The sequence below is a fragment of the Empidonax traillii genome, unplaced genomic scaffold (assembly GCF_003031625.1).
Source record: "Empidonax traillii isolate 1590-97213 ecotype Southwest subspecies unplaced genomic scaffold, ASM303162v1 scaffold312:size2399984, whole genome shotgun sequence".
Lineage (NCBI taxonomy): Eukaryota > Metazoa > Chordata > Aves > Passeriformes > Tyrannidae > Empidonax > Empidonax traillii.
The window spans coordinates 1,057,879-1,075,002 of NW_020955505.1; the positions used below are offsets into that span (position 1 = coordinate 1,057,879).

The 17,124-nt window shown below is 42.3% G+C and overlaps 1 protein-coding gene across 1 annotated transcript in view; it reads left to right on the forward strand.

Moving 5' to 3' along the window:
• Positions 1–10,989: 10,989 nt before the first annotated feature.
• Positions 10,990–17,124, forward strand: part of LOC114061141 (ADP-ribosyl cyclase/cyclic ADP-ribose hydrolase 1-like) — a 26,827-nt gene continuing 20,692 nt past the window's right edge. The window contains exon 1 of the mRNA XM_027891254.1: positions 10,990–11,259. Coding sequence (XP_027747055.1) covers positions 11,021–11,259 — 239 coding nt within the window. The 5' untranslated portion in view covers positions 10,990–11,020. The remainder of the gene's footprint in view (positions 11,260–17,124) is intronic.

Below are 17,124 nucleotides of genomic sequence, written 5' to 3' on the forward strand. Positions count from 1 at the left end.
TAATTAACAAGGAATATAAGTATTGTAGGCAGAAAAGAGAATTATAAATCAAGACTTTGGCAAATGCTGGACCACCAAACTGCAGGAAGACCTCTCCCCCCCGACCCCCATTTGTGACAGGTAAAGTCAAGAAAGCAGAGCTAAAAAAATTATATTCTGCGTTAAAAAATTATATTCTGCATTCTGGTATTCTATATCATACACTGTATCAAGGTATGGATACGGGAAAACTCCTCAGTCCCACTGTGCCATTTTGAAGAGCAGCAAGCAAAGAAGCAAATGAGCAGAAATAAGAATTACCATCGAAATTTTAGTCCTGTGATATCAAATCCTAACTGTAGCACATGCTGGCCTGTGTTGTGCTTCATTCTTACTTTTCCCTTTGCCTTGAGAAAAGGTACCAAAGAATCCCGATCTGGTATTTCCACAAAGCAGAATGTACGCTCTGGGTTTTCACCCAGAACTTTCTGTCACTGCTGCCCATTAGCATGGGGTTAAATAAAAAAAAAAGAGCTGCTGTAATAACATGAAAAAAGAGTGATGACAAGCAAAACATGTGGTATACATGACATGAAAAGTAGTTAAGGACAATAAGCATAAGCAATAAACTTGGAAGCCACAGCATCAAATCCCAGACAAATATTTATACACATGTATACGAAGGCATATTTTACATTATTGTCAACCAGGAAGGTTCTTTGTCAAGTTTCTTATTTTTTTGACCTTTGAACCGTCACATGGATCCTTTCCAAGTGGCATATCTACCCTGTATACTTCTTTCAGGAATAATTGTGCTATTTTCACACTCTGGGAGTCAGAGACCATACTTCTGTATCAACTTTGTTTCCTTGGCCGCCTCAGTGGATAGGAGCTTGATGGGTATTTTTCTTCAGAATGTGTGAGCAGCATGGTAATTAGTCCTGGCCAGGAAACAAGCACTCAGTTTCATGAAAGTTGGTGAGGTTACTGCAGTTGCTTTTTCTCTGCACTAAAACTAAACTTTGAAAAACGTTTTACACAAGAAAAGTGCATCAGCCTCATCAGAAATCACGGTAAGATCCCCCACTGACAGGATGTAGCTTTGGTATAGCTCTCATTTCTCATAGCTGTTCCAGTTTTTATAAATTACATATATCTCTGGTAAAAAATGCTTTCATAGCCTGATTCATACTGAATGCATGATTCATTAAACACGGGTCTCCCACTCTGCAGAGCAGTGCTTTAAACAGTGTGTTTGTAAATGTGTTTTTGAATGTGTTTTTATTTAGTTTGCCTAGGACATAATTTCCTGACATGTCTAAACAGAAAGGCATAGCAAGAAGTGGTGAAGGTCATACAGAAGAATGAAGCAATCTGTTTCCCCAAGCTGTTCTGGAGCTATTCCACAGATTGTGTCCCCACTCCATCTCCCTCCCCACCAGCAGTGTTTTTGTATGTAGGGGATCAATTGGCACGTCGCCTTGTTCCATGAAAAAATCAATGCACAAACCTCAGTTATGTCTTTGTTTTGTTATGAACCCACCAGTTTGGATTAAAAAAAAAAAGAAATTTGGAAGTGAAAAATTCAAAAAGCAGCACTGGTGCCAGCAGGAAATTCTTCAGGGACAGCAAAGCTTAGGATGCACCTGTAGAAGTGCCAGACTTTCCAAGCAAAGGGGAAGGAGCAGATGGACTGACACTCAAGGGAAACAAGCACGGAAATGGGAGGAAGATGCTTGTTCTAAAGAGGGAGAATGTTTTGGACCTTTTGGGATCTTTGTTTACAATAAACAAAGAAAAAATCAGTAATTGGTGTCTGTTACCCTGTCTCACACTGAACAGCACCGTCAGTGCTGTCGTGGCTCCAGCTGGCTACAAGTGAGCTCGCACAGCAACAAGCAGAGAAGCAAGTGCTGATCAGACAGACAAGAACTAGACTGTGCATTTCTGTATGGAGAATGATGGAGGAATAGCTGTTCCCAAACCCCCCTTCCCTGGACATGAGCTTTAAGTGCACATCCAATCGCATTGTTATTAATTTGTAAGGCAGTCAAAACTGCTGAACAGTTTAAAACATCTGAGCTGAAGGATGGATGTCACAACTTCTAAGAATGCTCAGGGTACATCTGTGCTCTTGTCAGTGTATATTACCAGTTACTTTATCCTACTGAAATAATCTAGAAAGAAGCAGCTTAAAATCTAGTGATTCCAGTGACATTTCAGCAGAGTGCAACACTGATGGAAAAAGCAAGTCATTAATTCAAGGATATTAAGGTTCTGGTGTGGGTCTTGAAAAGCTCTCATCCCTTATGCTGTCTCCATAGCCTGGTGTGAAACAATGGCATATAAAAGATTGGAGCTAGTTTTCTACGGGATGTTTGACAGGAGCTTCCTGTTTAGAAAGGTTTTAAGAAAAATTAACATATATATATAGAGAGAGAGAAGGAGACATTGATTTATTTATACGTACATACAAAGCAAAAAGCCTTTCAAAACATCCCTGAATCATTGCTTAAAGAAGAACTTCATGGGAAAATAGGCAAATAGAAATAATGATCCATACAAAGACAAATAAATCAGAAATATTTTGTAAGTTAATTTACTGATCAGGAAAATGTAGCACTTACTGATAAAAGATTTCCCCTCTATGCTAAAACAGAGTGCTTGAAGAGAGGAAAAGACACTTTGCTTCCTTTTGTTCTCCAGTTGTGATCTCCCATTTGAAAGTAAGGACATTTGGAAGGATAAAGTAAGGTGAGAGAGAGATTGTGCTCTAGGACTCAAGGACTCAGGGGAACTGAGGAGTCCACAACTTTTTCAGCTTTACCAAATCCCTAATGGAAGTAATTCTGGGGAAAAAAACCCACAGAAAAAGTAATTGATTTGGACACAGCCATGTTGTAACTCTTTACCCCAGCTTCCCTTAATCTCATCTATTGCTTTCAAAAATACTAGTCCAAGAGGAAACATTTCATAACGTCTTTCTGATATGACTAGTGGATGAGTGTCAGAAACCTTGTTGTAAAAGCTTGAACACCACAGGTCTCCATGAGACACTTCTGTGTGCTATAGCAACAAATCTCCCAAAAGGGTATCCAGAAAGTTATCCAGAAGGGATAGTTTCTTCTACTGTCTAGAGGGCATTGTCAAGAAGATGAAGCCATACTCTTTTTCAGGAATGCACAGTGAAAAGACTAGGGGCAATGGTCAAAAAGTGAAGCAAGTGAAATTCTGCCTAAACATTAAAAAAAAAAAAAGGCACCATGAGAGTGGCTTCCCAGAGAGGTTCTGGTTTCTTCATCCATAGAGGTTTCCAAGACTCTGCTGAAGAAAATCTTGGGCAACCTAATCTAATCTTGAAGTTAGCCAGGATTTGAGCAATGATTTGGTGGTGGGACCAAATAACCTACAGACGTCCCCACACCATTCAGTGACACTGAGTATTCCAAGAATGACAATGACTAAATGTTTTCTCTCTAGAAGGGCCTGTCATACATAGTACTGTCCTCTTTTTTCATTCCATAATGCTAATGCATAACTGGAAAGGCAACTTTATTTTTATAACATCTTTAGCTGTCTATAGAGTTTTAGCAATCAGTCATACTGAGTACATTTATTTTAAAACCTGAGGGGTAACATGTTTTATCAAGGAAATTAAAAATTCTAATTTAGGCAGCACAAATAATATTCCACAGCATGTTGGATTCACAGTCTACCTTAGGCTACCTGGAGATTTGCTCTTATATGTAGTTTACTTCAGCCATTGTCTTCAAGGAAAGATTAGCTAGATTTCCATCTGTCTTCAATTCTGTAAAAACCCAGTATCTTTCGGGACCTGTCTGATAAAGTTCTTTAGTTCCATTAGTTACTCATTAAAAAGCATTCTGCAAATCATTATCACAAAATTATAGCTTCAGAGAATTATATAGGTTGAGCCATCTCTCAAAGACAAGAGTAGCTTTGCAGTGATGTAAGTCACTTGTCCTTATTACCCTCAGATGTATCTGATCTGGACACAGAGACTTGTATTCAACCAGCGTGCTTCAGTGGTCCATAACTCAATCTTTCTCTACTACGGGTAGTAATTTGCTCCCCAAAACTCCTACCTGGGTGTTGTAGGCACAAAGACCCTGGGAGACCGGAGAACAGACCTTGCCAACGAAGAGCATGTGAAGTTTTTGAATCACCTCTGCTTTATCACTGTTCTTTGAGACAGAGCTACTTACACCATTCAGCAGCGGCTCCATCTTTTCCTTGGTGTTTGTCCTGCTTTGCATGTACCTGTTGAAGCCCTTCTTGGTGCCCTTCCACACCTCAATAATTTTAACTTTGGTTCAGGTTTGGCTTTCTTAATTCCTTTTCTGCATGTCTGTCACACGCACAGAGCCAGCTAGGACATCCCTGGTCCCACAGCTCCTGACTTTAGAGGCACCCAGCTCACATCCAGAGCTGGTCCTTAGAGACCCATTTACTCCCCTTGCTCCCAACTCATGTCACCTGCTCACTGGCTCCTCCAGCTTGGTCTCCCCTAGCACTCACACAATCACTACACACCCACGCTCACTCCAGCCACCAGCACCGGGGGCACGGACCCTCCAACCCATGGTCTGCACCCACACCCCTGTACACACACATGCATGCAGAGAATTGAAAGCCATCACCCAGGGAAGAGCTGGGAAGGAATTGAAAAAGTCAGGACAGACTGCCCTGGTCAGGCACAGAGCATGGCCAGCCAAGCAAACTGACCTGCCAACTATTCACGTGCAGTCGCCCCTTTTATTCCCTTACCCCTCTATTTTACCACTCTTGTTCCTCAGAAATTACCTAAGCTTGCTCTTGTCCCACCTTTGCTTCCCCTCCAAAATGTCCTTTAATATGTTTTCTGTGATCATGAACTGCTTTTCTCCTGCATCCCACAATATATCCCGGGCAGGATATTATTTGATTTCCCCATCCTGTCATTGTGTCTCTGAGCTCCTTTGTGGGTGTGCAGATAAGCTTTACCACATAACTTAACAGTCTGGGCAATACTTCTACATCCCTTCCAGACAGCCAACCCATCCCTGCTTTGCTCTCCCCTTACTCTTTCTTCCAGCATTTAAACTCAGTCAAGAATTTCTGATTTGGCCAAGCTGGCCTCCTGCCACAGCTTCAACTTCCTACCCTTTGGGATTGGCTACTCTTCTGCTTTAAGACTGTCCTTGAATCAACTTGCTCTCTTGACCTTCTTTGATGTTCAGTGGCTCCTGGGGTCACACCACGACGTCTCTGGGGAAGCCACAGTCATGCAGTCACAAATGGCTCCCTGAGTCCTTAGTTTTGATAAAACTGCTACTGGATCAATTCATCCCCAATAAAACACAGTGAAGCACCACTTCTCTACTGTAACAGGTCACTGAAAGACAAGCACGAGAGCACTGGACTGATCTGCCCTTTATAAATACAAAGTGAAAAAGTGGGGCTGAGGCAGAGACCTGCAGAAGATGTCAAAAGAAGCTGAGAGCATGGAGGGGGGATCTCCCAGAGCAACTCAAGCAGGTCTGCTGGGCCCTGTCCCATGCCTGTCTAAGCTTATTCCCATTTGCAGATAAACGGACGGACCAGACCATCCAGTGACTCATACAGGAATGAAACAGCTTTGTGCTGGGGCCTTATGTCATCCCCCACACTGCCCTTCAGCAGTGCACAAGTATTTTGTGAGAGAAGCAGCAGGCAAAAGGGATGGGGGAGCGAGACTGACATGAGCCTCTGGAAATACGGGCAGGTTTTGTCTTGAATAAAGACTTCTCATTTTAGATGTTACTTTGTCATATGCTGCCATGCTGGCTCTTTCTGGCTCTATAATTCATAACTGGCGCATCAGCCTTGGGGTGCAGTCCAGCATTAAGCTCTTTATATGTGTATATCTCCACATTATTTACACAGAAAGCAGAAACACTATCATATTTGATAGATATCATTATTTCTTTCTTATATAATGCTCCACTTCCTGTACAGGTCTTGAGGTAAGAAGCAGTCTCACCACATATAGCCAGAGATGTGCATGTAGGGTAGTAAAAAGGTCACCGACAAAAGCTACGAGGCACAGTGGTGACATTTGGTCCTCCCACACTCTCCTTGTATGAGAATGCATAGGAAAATAATAGTACTTTCCAGTTGAGAGGGCAGGCTGCATTATTGAGAGGAGACAGGCATTGTGCTTGTCAGCATGGGCTGATCTAGCACTCTCCCCACCCAAACCCCTCAGCAACGGGGTTGCTGAAACAAAGTGAATTCACTTCCACGTGGAAAAGCAGGCTGCTTACAAGTGATACAGATGAAAGAGATGGAAAGCCCCAGCAGCCTGTAGTGGGTAAACTACAAATAATGACTCATCAGTGCCATTTTCCAGGATGATTTCCTGCACCCCAGATCTGGCAGCTCGAACCTTTTGCCCTGGGGTCGTAGAATCACAGAATCATTTAGGTTGGAAAAGACCTCTGAGACCATTGAGTCCAACCATTAACCTAACAGGCCAGGTGGGTCTGCTCTTGCCTGTAGCACTCTACAGAGAACTTGTGCTTGAAGCAGCCTAGGTGACTTTGCAGTTTCGAACCGACATGCTGTAAGGGGGGTTAACCCCAAAATGTGCCGTCAGCATGGAGCAATGTGCATACATCCACAACTAGACACAGTGATAACAGTGATGAGACACGGTATATCTCCTACCCAAGTGATAGCAAGTACAACAGCAGGTAATGGCAATGGTCCATTCCCCTACCTCTCCTGATCATGATATCCTCACTTACAGTAGAAATAAGAATAAAGTGGCTATATTCAGAACACCCAGAGAGTGCAAAGTCACATTTATGAATAACATAGGTATGTGGGCTTGAGAAAGTAGTTTCACCACTGTCTATCCAATAATTCTTAAATGTAAGGATGCCTAAGATCTAATGGTGTTTCTGCTTGTACTGAAAAGTCCTGGGTGCTTAAACATGAGTGTATTAGCATGTTCAGAAGTGACCATTAGTGACTCAGAGGCAGGCAGCAATTAAGAAATTATTGATTTTTCCAACAAAATAGTTCAGGAGCCCCCTCACACAAAACGCAGCAGCAATGACTCAGTGTAAATGCCCACACATACATAGAAAGCATTCTTTGTTTTGATGACTGCTGCATAACTAATTTCTCTACAATTTTTCAGCATAACAAGAAGAAGAGTTCAGAACTGAAATCTCAGAGGTCTGAAGAGTTGTAAGTGTAACAATAAAGTGATCAAGACAACACCACCACGCTGAAGAAGACAACTGGCTACAGTGAACTAGGTGATGAGCAAGAAAAGGTCTGGGGTCGGGAAGGGAATGGTGGTGCTCAGACCATCTCCAGGAAACTCATCTGGTAAACAGGATATAATGCAGCCTGTGTTCACAGCAGCAGATATAGATCTGCAGAAGACACAAGTGGGACGTTTTTCATGTCCTTTAGACGGTCACTAGTGCAGGTTCAAAGTTAAGGCACCATTGTCTGTCAGTGTCTGTCGACCTGTAGCTCTAGGTTAGGTGCAGTGGGAGCTGCCACCAGGAAAACAGAAAAACTTACAAGCTGAATGACTCCTATATCTTGCAGATGCTCATGCACTGAGCTCAGAGCACAGCTCACCAGGAAAATTTACATTTTTGCAGTGCCTGCAGAGGAGGCGAAAAAAAGGAGAGCTGAACTGGATGCCCATACAGTGAGTTAAAAAGGCTTTTTTCACAGGAGCTGGTGTGTGTGGTTAGAAATGGCACACTCTTCACAGCTGTCACTTTGTGCTAGCTGGTTTCCTTATCCCTTATTTATCCCTTTTTTTTCAGTGTTCATCTCAAACCTTCTCTAAATGTTACGACAGCATTTGCCCTGTGAAATTAGGAAGCAATGAGAAGATGACTGTCACTGATGAGAAGTCACTGCTATTCCAAGAAAAGCCAGGAAAGATATAATTTCTTTAATTATTATAACAGCTTCTGCTCTTTTCAGTTCAAATTCTCTCATTCGTAAGTTCTGGTTAGAAGTGACAGCCAGTAATTACAGGTGTCCACAAGACTGGGAGTGTTTAGTGGCACTGTGAGTATTGTGGTTGTTTTGAAAAGATTAGTCCCACCAGCTGCAAACCACCTTTTACCAGCAATTTCTACCATGAAGGATTTTTTCTGTCCTCAGCCATACTTTGGGTGCCAGAACTACCTACATTTGACAGTAAAAAAGAGAAAAGGATAAATCAAACTTTTGAGTGATCAGACCTTGGGAATAGCTGGTGGATAATATGTTATTCCTAGTTGCCTCAAAAATACCATTCAGAGACCTTGCAGGTAGCAGTGGGAGCTTGCTGCTTTTCTCTTACAATACTCCTCTGCTGTCTGATAAATTGTATGTAATACAGGCCCATTCTTTTCAAGGTTCCTGCTGCAATACATGGTGTAAAAGAAGAAGATGGCAATTAAGTTCCTGAAGTATTTCTGTTTTCTGATCTTTTATACCCACTTTCTAATCATCTCAAGCAAAGATTTAGTGTAAAAAAAAGTGTACACACCTTGGTAAGATTCGTTTAGATTTGTTATCTTAGAAATTCACACAGCTTAGAGGACTCCAAAACCTGGCTATCAGTTTATGAGATATAGGACTTTCAAAAACTGTGATTTTCCTTATAAAATGCAAAAATAAGCACTAGCAAAACAGTTCAAGAGGAATACAGATCCATGAGCCCTTTACTGCAATTGGAGGGGAAATCCTAAATTTGGGCTTCCATAGGGTCCTGTTTACAGTATTAAATTCCTGTGGAATAAAGTCAGACAGCTTAAGGTCGTCTGCTTCGGAAAAAGTGAAATCCAGCTCACTCCACGGACCTAAGGGGATGCAAGACCCTTGCAAAAACACTGCTTTTCACCTCCCTTCATCATGCCTCATTTCACTTTTTCTTCTGTTCTTTCTTCACATCCCATTCAGGGAATACTCTTTCATCTATTCTTTGCTGAGGCAAAAAAATCTTAATTACGCCTCTCGGGGAAATACTCTAGGGCCAGAAAGTTTGCAAGGAGTGATTTCAGGCTCACATTCATATTGGGAAACTATACCATCTTCTGAAGCACTGGGAGTCTGTGTTTTTACTGTCATTTCTGCTGCTTGCTCAAGTCTGCTTGTCCTATTTATTCATCTTGATTAGGCTGCCAAGGATTGCTGAAAGGAGGCTTGACATTTACTTGTCTTTGACACTCCTTATGTAGTTCGAGGTGTTACCAAATCAGCAGTGAGGACACCTTCCAGAGCCAGTGAGTCCACACTCACCTTATTTAGTTATTAATTCTTGGTGAATCAATGAGAAGAAAAAAAGTTTGCACGAATCAGGCTACTGAAAACTAGCGGGGTTTAAAAGTTTTAAACTTTTAAATAAATTATTCCACTGTTCCACTCTAGAAGTGACTCCTAGACTTACTGAAGCTATAGATGTTCAATACCCAGAGCACAAAGAGATTGCAGCGCTACTGCATAAACTGCCCAGGTTAACTAGCTGATTTTCCCAACACGGTATTTGCTTAGATAATGAAACTAAAAAACACAAGTCAAAAACACTTAAAAAAAATAAATTGAAAAATAAACTAAATTCAAGAACCTCTCTTGTATATACGAAAGTACTGCAAAGTTCAGCTGTGAATACCTTATGTTCATATTTACAGGATGATGAAAACCAGGAACAAATAAAGAAAAATCAACCAAACCTGCCAAGGTAAAACCCACGTGCTTACTGTAAGGAATATGGGGAAAAACTTCCTTTATGAGCTAATTCTTTCTGACCTGTCTCCTACAGATCTTCCTGCAACAAGCAGTGTCATAAAGAGAGAACAGTTGTTATTTCTCTTATGAAGAGATGACACTGCTGTAACTGGCTGACCACTTCTGGTCTGACAGCTTGGTATGCCACTTCAAAACAGAGGTTTCAGTTATGCAAAGTTTGCATGATTTCTGGGAAAACAGGATCAGAAAAATTCATACCCTGTGCTTAGCAGACCACTTGCCAGTGCAAGCTTTGGTTAGAGCACAGCATTTCTCAGTTCTTTCAGAACTTCTCAGGCCTGACTGAGATGTGTCACAAAAGCCTTTTTTTACAGTCTGTTAAAGACAGATGCTTGGTAAGCAATAATGAAAAAGTTATTAATGATTCATAGTCAACATTCTGACACTCCATATTTTGTTTAGATTTTGAGATTTGAGTCTTATTTTGTGTTGGTTTTTTGATTGAGGAAATAGAATCACCCTATTTGGAGAGGACAGTAAGGAACTTGCAGAGAACACTTAATACTTCCTTAGATCATTTCACGTAGCCTCAAACACCCACAATTTACACACTTGTCTTAGAATTAATTTGACAACTAATTCGAGCCTATGGGCAAGACAGAGAAGTAAAATAGCCCATTGTGTGCCGATGAACTATGTTTCTATGGCTACTGCAAAGTTGGTAATTGCCTTCTTGCCTTCAGTGAAGTTAGATTCAACACCTGTCATTTGCAAACAAATAAATTCAGAACAAACAAACTTGGGGTGGCTTGAATTCATCTTTTACTCACACATCAGCCAGACCACGTCGCTGCAAAGGGATCGTTATTTGAACAAGGATTCCGGGAGCTTTACGAATAATTTCCTGGGGTTCATTGTGCGCGTTTTCGCTGGTAACTTCCCGAAGCGTAACCCAGGGAGGTCACGGCAAAGTGAGCAACAGAGGGCAAACAGCGGGCAGGCTCTCACCTTCCTGCCCCAAAAGCCCTCGTTTGGCTCTTGAAACCATCGGCACGGCGGAGTCCGGAGGGGCGGGGGTGGCGGGACGGGAGCGGCCGCACCGAGCGCCCCCCGCACCCCCGGCCGGGCTCCGCCGGACCCCGCGGGCAGACGAGCCCTCCCCGGGCGGTGACCCGGGGCGGGCGGGGGTCAGCCCGGCCTCCTGGGCTGCCGCCGGGGCCGGCCCGGGGCGGGGTGCCCGCAGAAGCCGCTGTCCCTCGGCGGCGGGAGCAGCTGCCGCCGCCCCTCAGCGATGCCGTTCCAGCAGGGCTCTGCCCGGACGCGGCAGCGCACCGTGCTCCTGGTGGGCATCGTGGTCCTGCTGGCCGCCCTCGTCCTCGCCGTCGTACTGGCCTCTCTCCTGACCCACGGGAAACACCAGGACAGCCCCAAAATGCTCAAGTGGAAAGACAGAGGGACCACGAGGAACCTGCAAGAAGTCATCGTGGGAAGATGCTACAACTACATCATGGAGCAGTACCCGGAGCTGGGGTGAGTAGCGGTCTCAGTCGTGCCTCAGGTGTCAGGTGAACAGAAAGGAGCTGTGTCTCACCTGCACTCGGCCGTTTCCACCGGGTGTGCAGTGGCAGAGAGAAATCAGAGGAACAAGACCCCTGTTTTGTAGAAAAATCTCCAGACAGGAACCATCGGTGCCCTACTAGTGGCTTTCTAAGGAAACTACCTGCGGAGCCAATATAAGTAACACTAATCCTAGGTCAAAACATAATCATAAATGGTTTTTGCAACTTCCCTAAAGCTAAAATAAAAGCTGGATTCTAACAGGTGTACGTGGAGGTGAAGCAATTTGCTGTAAAGCTGATCTGCCAAAAATCTTGTAATGCGACACTGCACTCGTGTAACCAAAACTACACAAGGGGAAGGAAAGGAGAAGGTTCAACACACATTTACAGGAGAGGCAAAGATGTCAGAAAAGCATTGTGAAGTATCTTGGTGTGTTTTTAGCATTGTGAAGTATCTTGGCGTGTTTTTAGCATGTGAATAAGACTTTGCGATAAGCATGAGACGCAGACAGCTTGCATGGAGAAATAGAGGTGGATCACAGTACCAGCTCAGCAGTCCGGGCAAAACCTTGCTCCAGTGGTTGGTCCTTGCTCAGGCCATTGCAGCAGGCAGTGTAACATCCCAAGCAGCCCACTGCTCCTCTGCTACAGAAAAGATTCCCTAGGTCCAGGTCTGCAATAATGTATTAGGGCTGAGAATTGACTTTCTGATCCCTTTCCTGCAGAGGAAGGCAGAGTATGAGATAAGAAATGCCCTGGGCCTCCTGGAAGATACAGGGAACACCTAGACCCTCAGGAAGGAATCCAGAGCAGCCAAGGTTTCTCGGTAGAGAACCACCCATCACTTCTGTGGCACCATCTTCCCTATTTTGTGTCTGCACTGACACACTGACAGACTTTTCCTGCACTCTGGGCTGAGCGCCGTGGGGCTGCCCCACACCTTGGCCAGGTGACAAAACCATCCTGGCATTTGTCCTAAAAAAGGCAATTGCCACCTTTTGTTTTCATGGCATTGAGATAATGAGAACAAAGTTGTTTGTAGTTTGCTTGCATTTGGGTTTCTTTTGGTTTGGATATCCTGTGCTGTATGAAAAAGCTGATTTGCAGCATTTGAGGGGAAATGATTACGTGGAAAATCATGACCTGAGCATGCAGAGACTTAAGCTCATGCTTTACATTAAATACCTAAGTGGCTTTAATGAAGGGAAGGAGGATTCTTCTACAAATAAAATTAAAAAGCTTCTGAAGCTTTTGTAAAATCATATGCATGTTTCTAAAAGCATACATTAATTTATTAAATAAGTATACACTCAAATCTGAGATTGTTTTGAAGCCTAAGAGCCTTTATTACATATGCTTGTTTCATTAAAATTGGAGTGCTGAAGATGTAGAAACCACTTTTGTGTGAATATGTTTTCACTGACGACGCAGTCTGATTCTGGACCACAAATATCACTGAAAATGATTTGTTTAAGCAGTTATTTAAGAACACTTTAAAAAATATCACAAATACGTGATTGTAAGTTTTCTAAAAAGGTTGTTATTACAAGGCATAATATTTTGTGCTATTCATAATCCAGCAGTGTTTAATAGCTTCATGACTATGAGCTCACTTTCTTTCAGATTAAATGACTTCTGTATAGTAGGACCCTTTTTTGTTTTATTTTATTGAAGAGGCAAATTTATCCGAGACATAGAGCACAGAAAAAAGAATAATATGCTTGTTTATGTACATCTAAAATGTTCAAGAGGTTTCCTGAACAATTAAATGTAGGTTCTTTTCTGGGAATCCAACCTGAGATTCCTCGTTTCTGATCCCACTGAGCTCAGTGCAGTTTGTCATGTAACCAGTCACTTCTGTGCCTGGCACTTCTGATAATGACATGGGTGCCTTTAAGACACATCAGAGAGCCCCAAATCTTTCATCCTGCACTCTTTCATCATTAATGTAGGCCTTGGATCTTGTGTTGTGTGAGATCTGTGGTGCACTTAAAGAAAAGGAGTAGGAACAGGGAACTGCAGAAACATGAGCAGGCTTATGAGCTGAGCTGTGTCCTGTACTCTGCTAGAACTCTTGTTGCCACTACTCCCACCGTGGGAACCCCGCTGCTTTGGTTAGAAATTTTCTCACTTCCTCATAAATTTATTTGTGTTCTGTTCTTGCTCTTTTAATCTTACACCAACATGTGCATTTGTTTAAAAGCTCTGCTTTTACTGAACTTGTGGACAGTTCCTCATATTTTTACTTTTTTTTTTTTTTTTTAATATGAGAGCCACTGAGTTCCCCATTTGATGATATCTTCTGAACATTAAATCTACTCACTGCAGCAGTTATTGTGATATTTACTACATTTTGGACTGCCGTATCTCAAACTGGAATACCTGGCATGTTTTGAAAAAAAATGGGATTGTTGACATATGAATATGGACTTTTTACTGTTTCTAGCTGTCACAGATGGATTTAACAGAAATCACAAGTTTACATCCCCCTTTTGCAAGTGTGTGCTGTAAATCATGTGAGAAGGCCTCGGACATGATAGTGCACACCTTCACTATCACGGCTCTTTAATCCTTGAGGATACTTCCTTGTTCTCTCCCTCATCTTGCTGGAGCCCCACACACCATGCACAGTCAGCTCGCTCTGGTCATGCTCTTCTCTTTTCCCATGCAAACTGTGGGCTGAACCCAAGCCCAGTGTGGCCACTGAAAGGCTGTTGCTGTCTGCAGTCAGGTTTTGCAAACGCCTCAAGCAATCAGGTTTTGTCCTGTTGATTTACTTTTTCTTCAAATCCATCAAAACATTGAGGCAGTGCACTGAACTTGCTCACTGTACTATATACAGCATCTGCCAGTAACAATTTTGTTTAACTGGCTGAGGGCAGTACAATCCTCAGGTTTATTTCTGCAGCTGACTGGATCACTCTTATCATTTGTACACGTACAGTTTCCTCAGTCTTCCTGCGCAAAACTGTTGCCGTGCCAAAGTTCATGAGAAAGAGGAAAGGAATACCAAATGCTTCCATAATGCACTTTCAATATTAGCCCCCTTTTTAGGAAAAAATGGGGATGGTAGAGCAGCAGGCTTTAGGGGGGTTGTTCCCTGCACACAGCGTCAGACACCTAGATACTTACAGAAAAGAACAGTATTTCTTTTTTGGCTTCCCTGGAAAATATTGGCTCCAAAACAATAGTTTGTCCCCACTCGGTAGTCCTACCTTTTCTTCAGTATTAACTGAAGCTGGAAGTTCTGTATTCACTAGTCTTGCAAAAATTCCATACTCGTCAGCCATGGCCATTGGTACTTATTATAGTTTTGGCTGAATAAATGCCAAAGGCAGTTTAGTCTGAAGAAACAATTTGACCTCAAATGACTTCGTCTTCTACTTCCCAGTAATACGGACTCCCTCTTGTGGCTAACAGACCGCCGGCAAGTCTCTTTTCCGGGTCTCAGGCAATGCAAATTTAAGTTTACAAGAATGTATCTCCGTTGCAATCAGAGGTGGGCGCACAATGGGATGCACAGCGCTGCAGGCTCACCAGCACGGGTCAGGGCAGTCAGAAGATCTGTGCTGGCTGAGACTAGTTGTGGCGACAAAATAATTTGTTCCTTGCTCAGAGGATGCTACTTACGATGGTTTTGCACCTTGGTACCTGCTGGGGAGAGCACAGGTAGCAAGAGGTGTAGCATGAAATTTGCTGATGCAAAGTTAACTGGTTTAGTTTTCCTCTTCACGAGGTATGAAATGGCAGGCTGAGGTCAGGTACCACTTTGTGACCTGGGGAAGGAAGGGAGAAGGCACATTATCTCAAAGGTCGTAGTCACAGATCCCCAGAGCATAAACAATGCTCTTTTTTTTGATCTAGAAATAAACTGATTTTACATTTTCAGCTCAAGAGAATTTTCATTCCCAGATAATGACTGCTCACCCCTCACATCACATCTACAATCACTTCTCAGTTTCTGATTCACAGAATCACAGAATCACGGAATGGGTAAGATTGGAAGGGACCACAGTGGGTCATCTGGTCCGACTTCCCTGCTCAAACAGGATTGTCCTAGAGCACACTGCACAGGAGTGTGTTCAGACAAGCCTGCAAGGACTTACTTTTTGGAAATGATTGAAGTCAAACCAGCTTATTTTTTTGTCTAGCTTCTGTCAGTGAGAGAGCACCCAGGACACAGGTGGAGCAGCTTCAATATCGCATGTGACTGCCAGGCCCAGCAATCCTACTGTGCCTGACTAAGCAGTGCAAAAACTTGATGATGAAGCTGCAAAGAACTTTAATCATCTTTCATGCAATATTGTATGGACACACAAGTTATATTTCCCCCTTAAATATAATTAGATAACTAATGTTTTTATCATTAGTGGCAAATTCTGTTATAAAAAATTTTAACAGTCTATTGTTCCATTAAATTTAGTTTGAGTTGGTGCACGTCCAGGAGAGCTTTGTCTTCTAACTGCACGACCATGAATGCATGTTGCCATTCTATTCCTTTGCAGCCTGTGGAGATGGAGATACATTTTGTCAAAAAGAACATATGGAACATGATTTTGTGTGAGATATTATTGCATTCACAGCATAATTTCTTCCAGAAAGAAATCTGGGGATTGTACTGTGCTTACTTTTGCATTTTGCCTTCATGCTTTACTAGACATTTTCTTGTGCTTCTTCACCGATTGTTAACACTTTCACATCAACCACAGCACTAAACAACAGCCATGACTCTATTCAGTGTCAAAATAATCCTAGCCTTATTTTTTGTAGCCATGATATTATACTGAAACTTACCTAAGATTTGTTTTTTTCATTAAGAAAATATGCCTTACGTAAGAGAAGCCTTTACTGTCAGTCTTCTGAAGAGTACGGTGTTACTACCTAATGCACTGGGAAACTAAGACAAAGAGTAATGTTTTAGCTCTTCTCTAGTGGAAATGGTGTTGATATCTTGTTGCTACTCCTGTTTTATCTCTCAGTGTTAAGATGGGTATCGTATCATCATAACAACACACTGCTTATTAAAACACCCAAGTCAGAACATTTATGCATGCTGTTAATGTTCCCCTCCGTATTTTCATGAGCCAGAGCTCAGACTTTAATACCTTTTCTGTGTTAGCCTTTGTTGTATGAAATGTGCTCTGTTTCTCATTTCTTCCCTCCTTCAGTGTTTTAAACAATATCTTCTTTTACAATTGTTTTCCTCTAACACACTGACGAACAACTTTGATTGCTCTTTTAATTTCTTGGTAACAAAGATAAGATGATTATAAATGTTAACAATTGTTTGAGTCTTACTTAAAGGTACACTTCCACTGAGATATGCTGTACTGAGCTTTAATGGGAAAATGGAATGTAAGTTTTAGTAGGCACAAATGGACAGTTATTAACACTTGAGAATATAGAGACAGGGCTACTGGCTCTATGGTTCCTCCTTCAAATGAGTCCTCATGCTGTTTAAAGCTAGTTTCTATAACTAATCAGGGTTTTAAGATAGGATTCTATTTGGGTTTTATTGTCATCTCTTTCTAAAGGAAGTTCATCAGAAAGAATTAATTTTCTCTTTAGCAACAGACAAGTTCATATGGGGGTGGGTAGCTGTCATTTATTTGTTCTTGAGATAATTACTCACCAACATATTTATTTCTGCTCTTCTGGAGTATAAACACCAATGCCAGGCTGTGAAAGGCCACTCAGTTTTGAGCAAACCTCATACTCAGTTCTGTGCAGAAAATCTACCCTCCCATGCTGTAACTCCACTGACAACAGCAACCAAAGGTGTCAGCATCCTGCAAATTTAAGAGGGAGATTTCAAAAGATATGCTGTCTTTTCTCC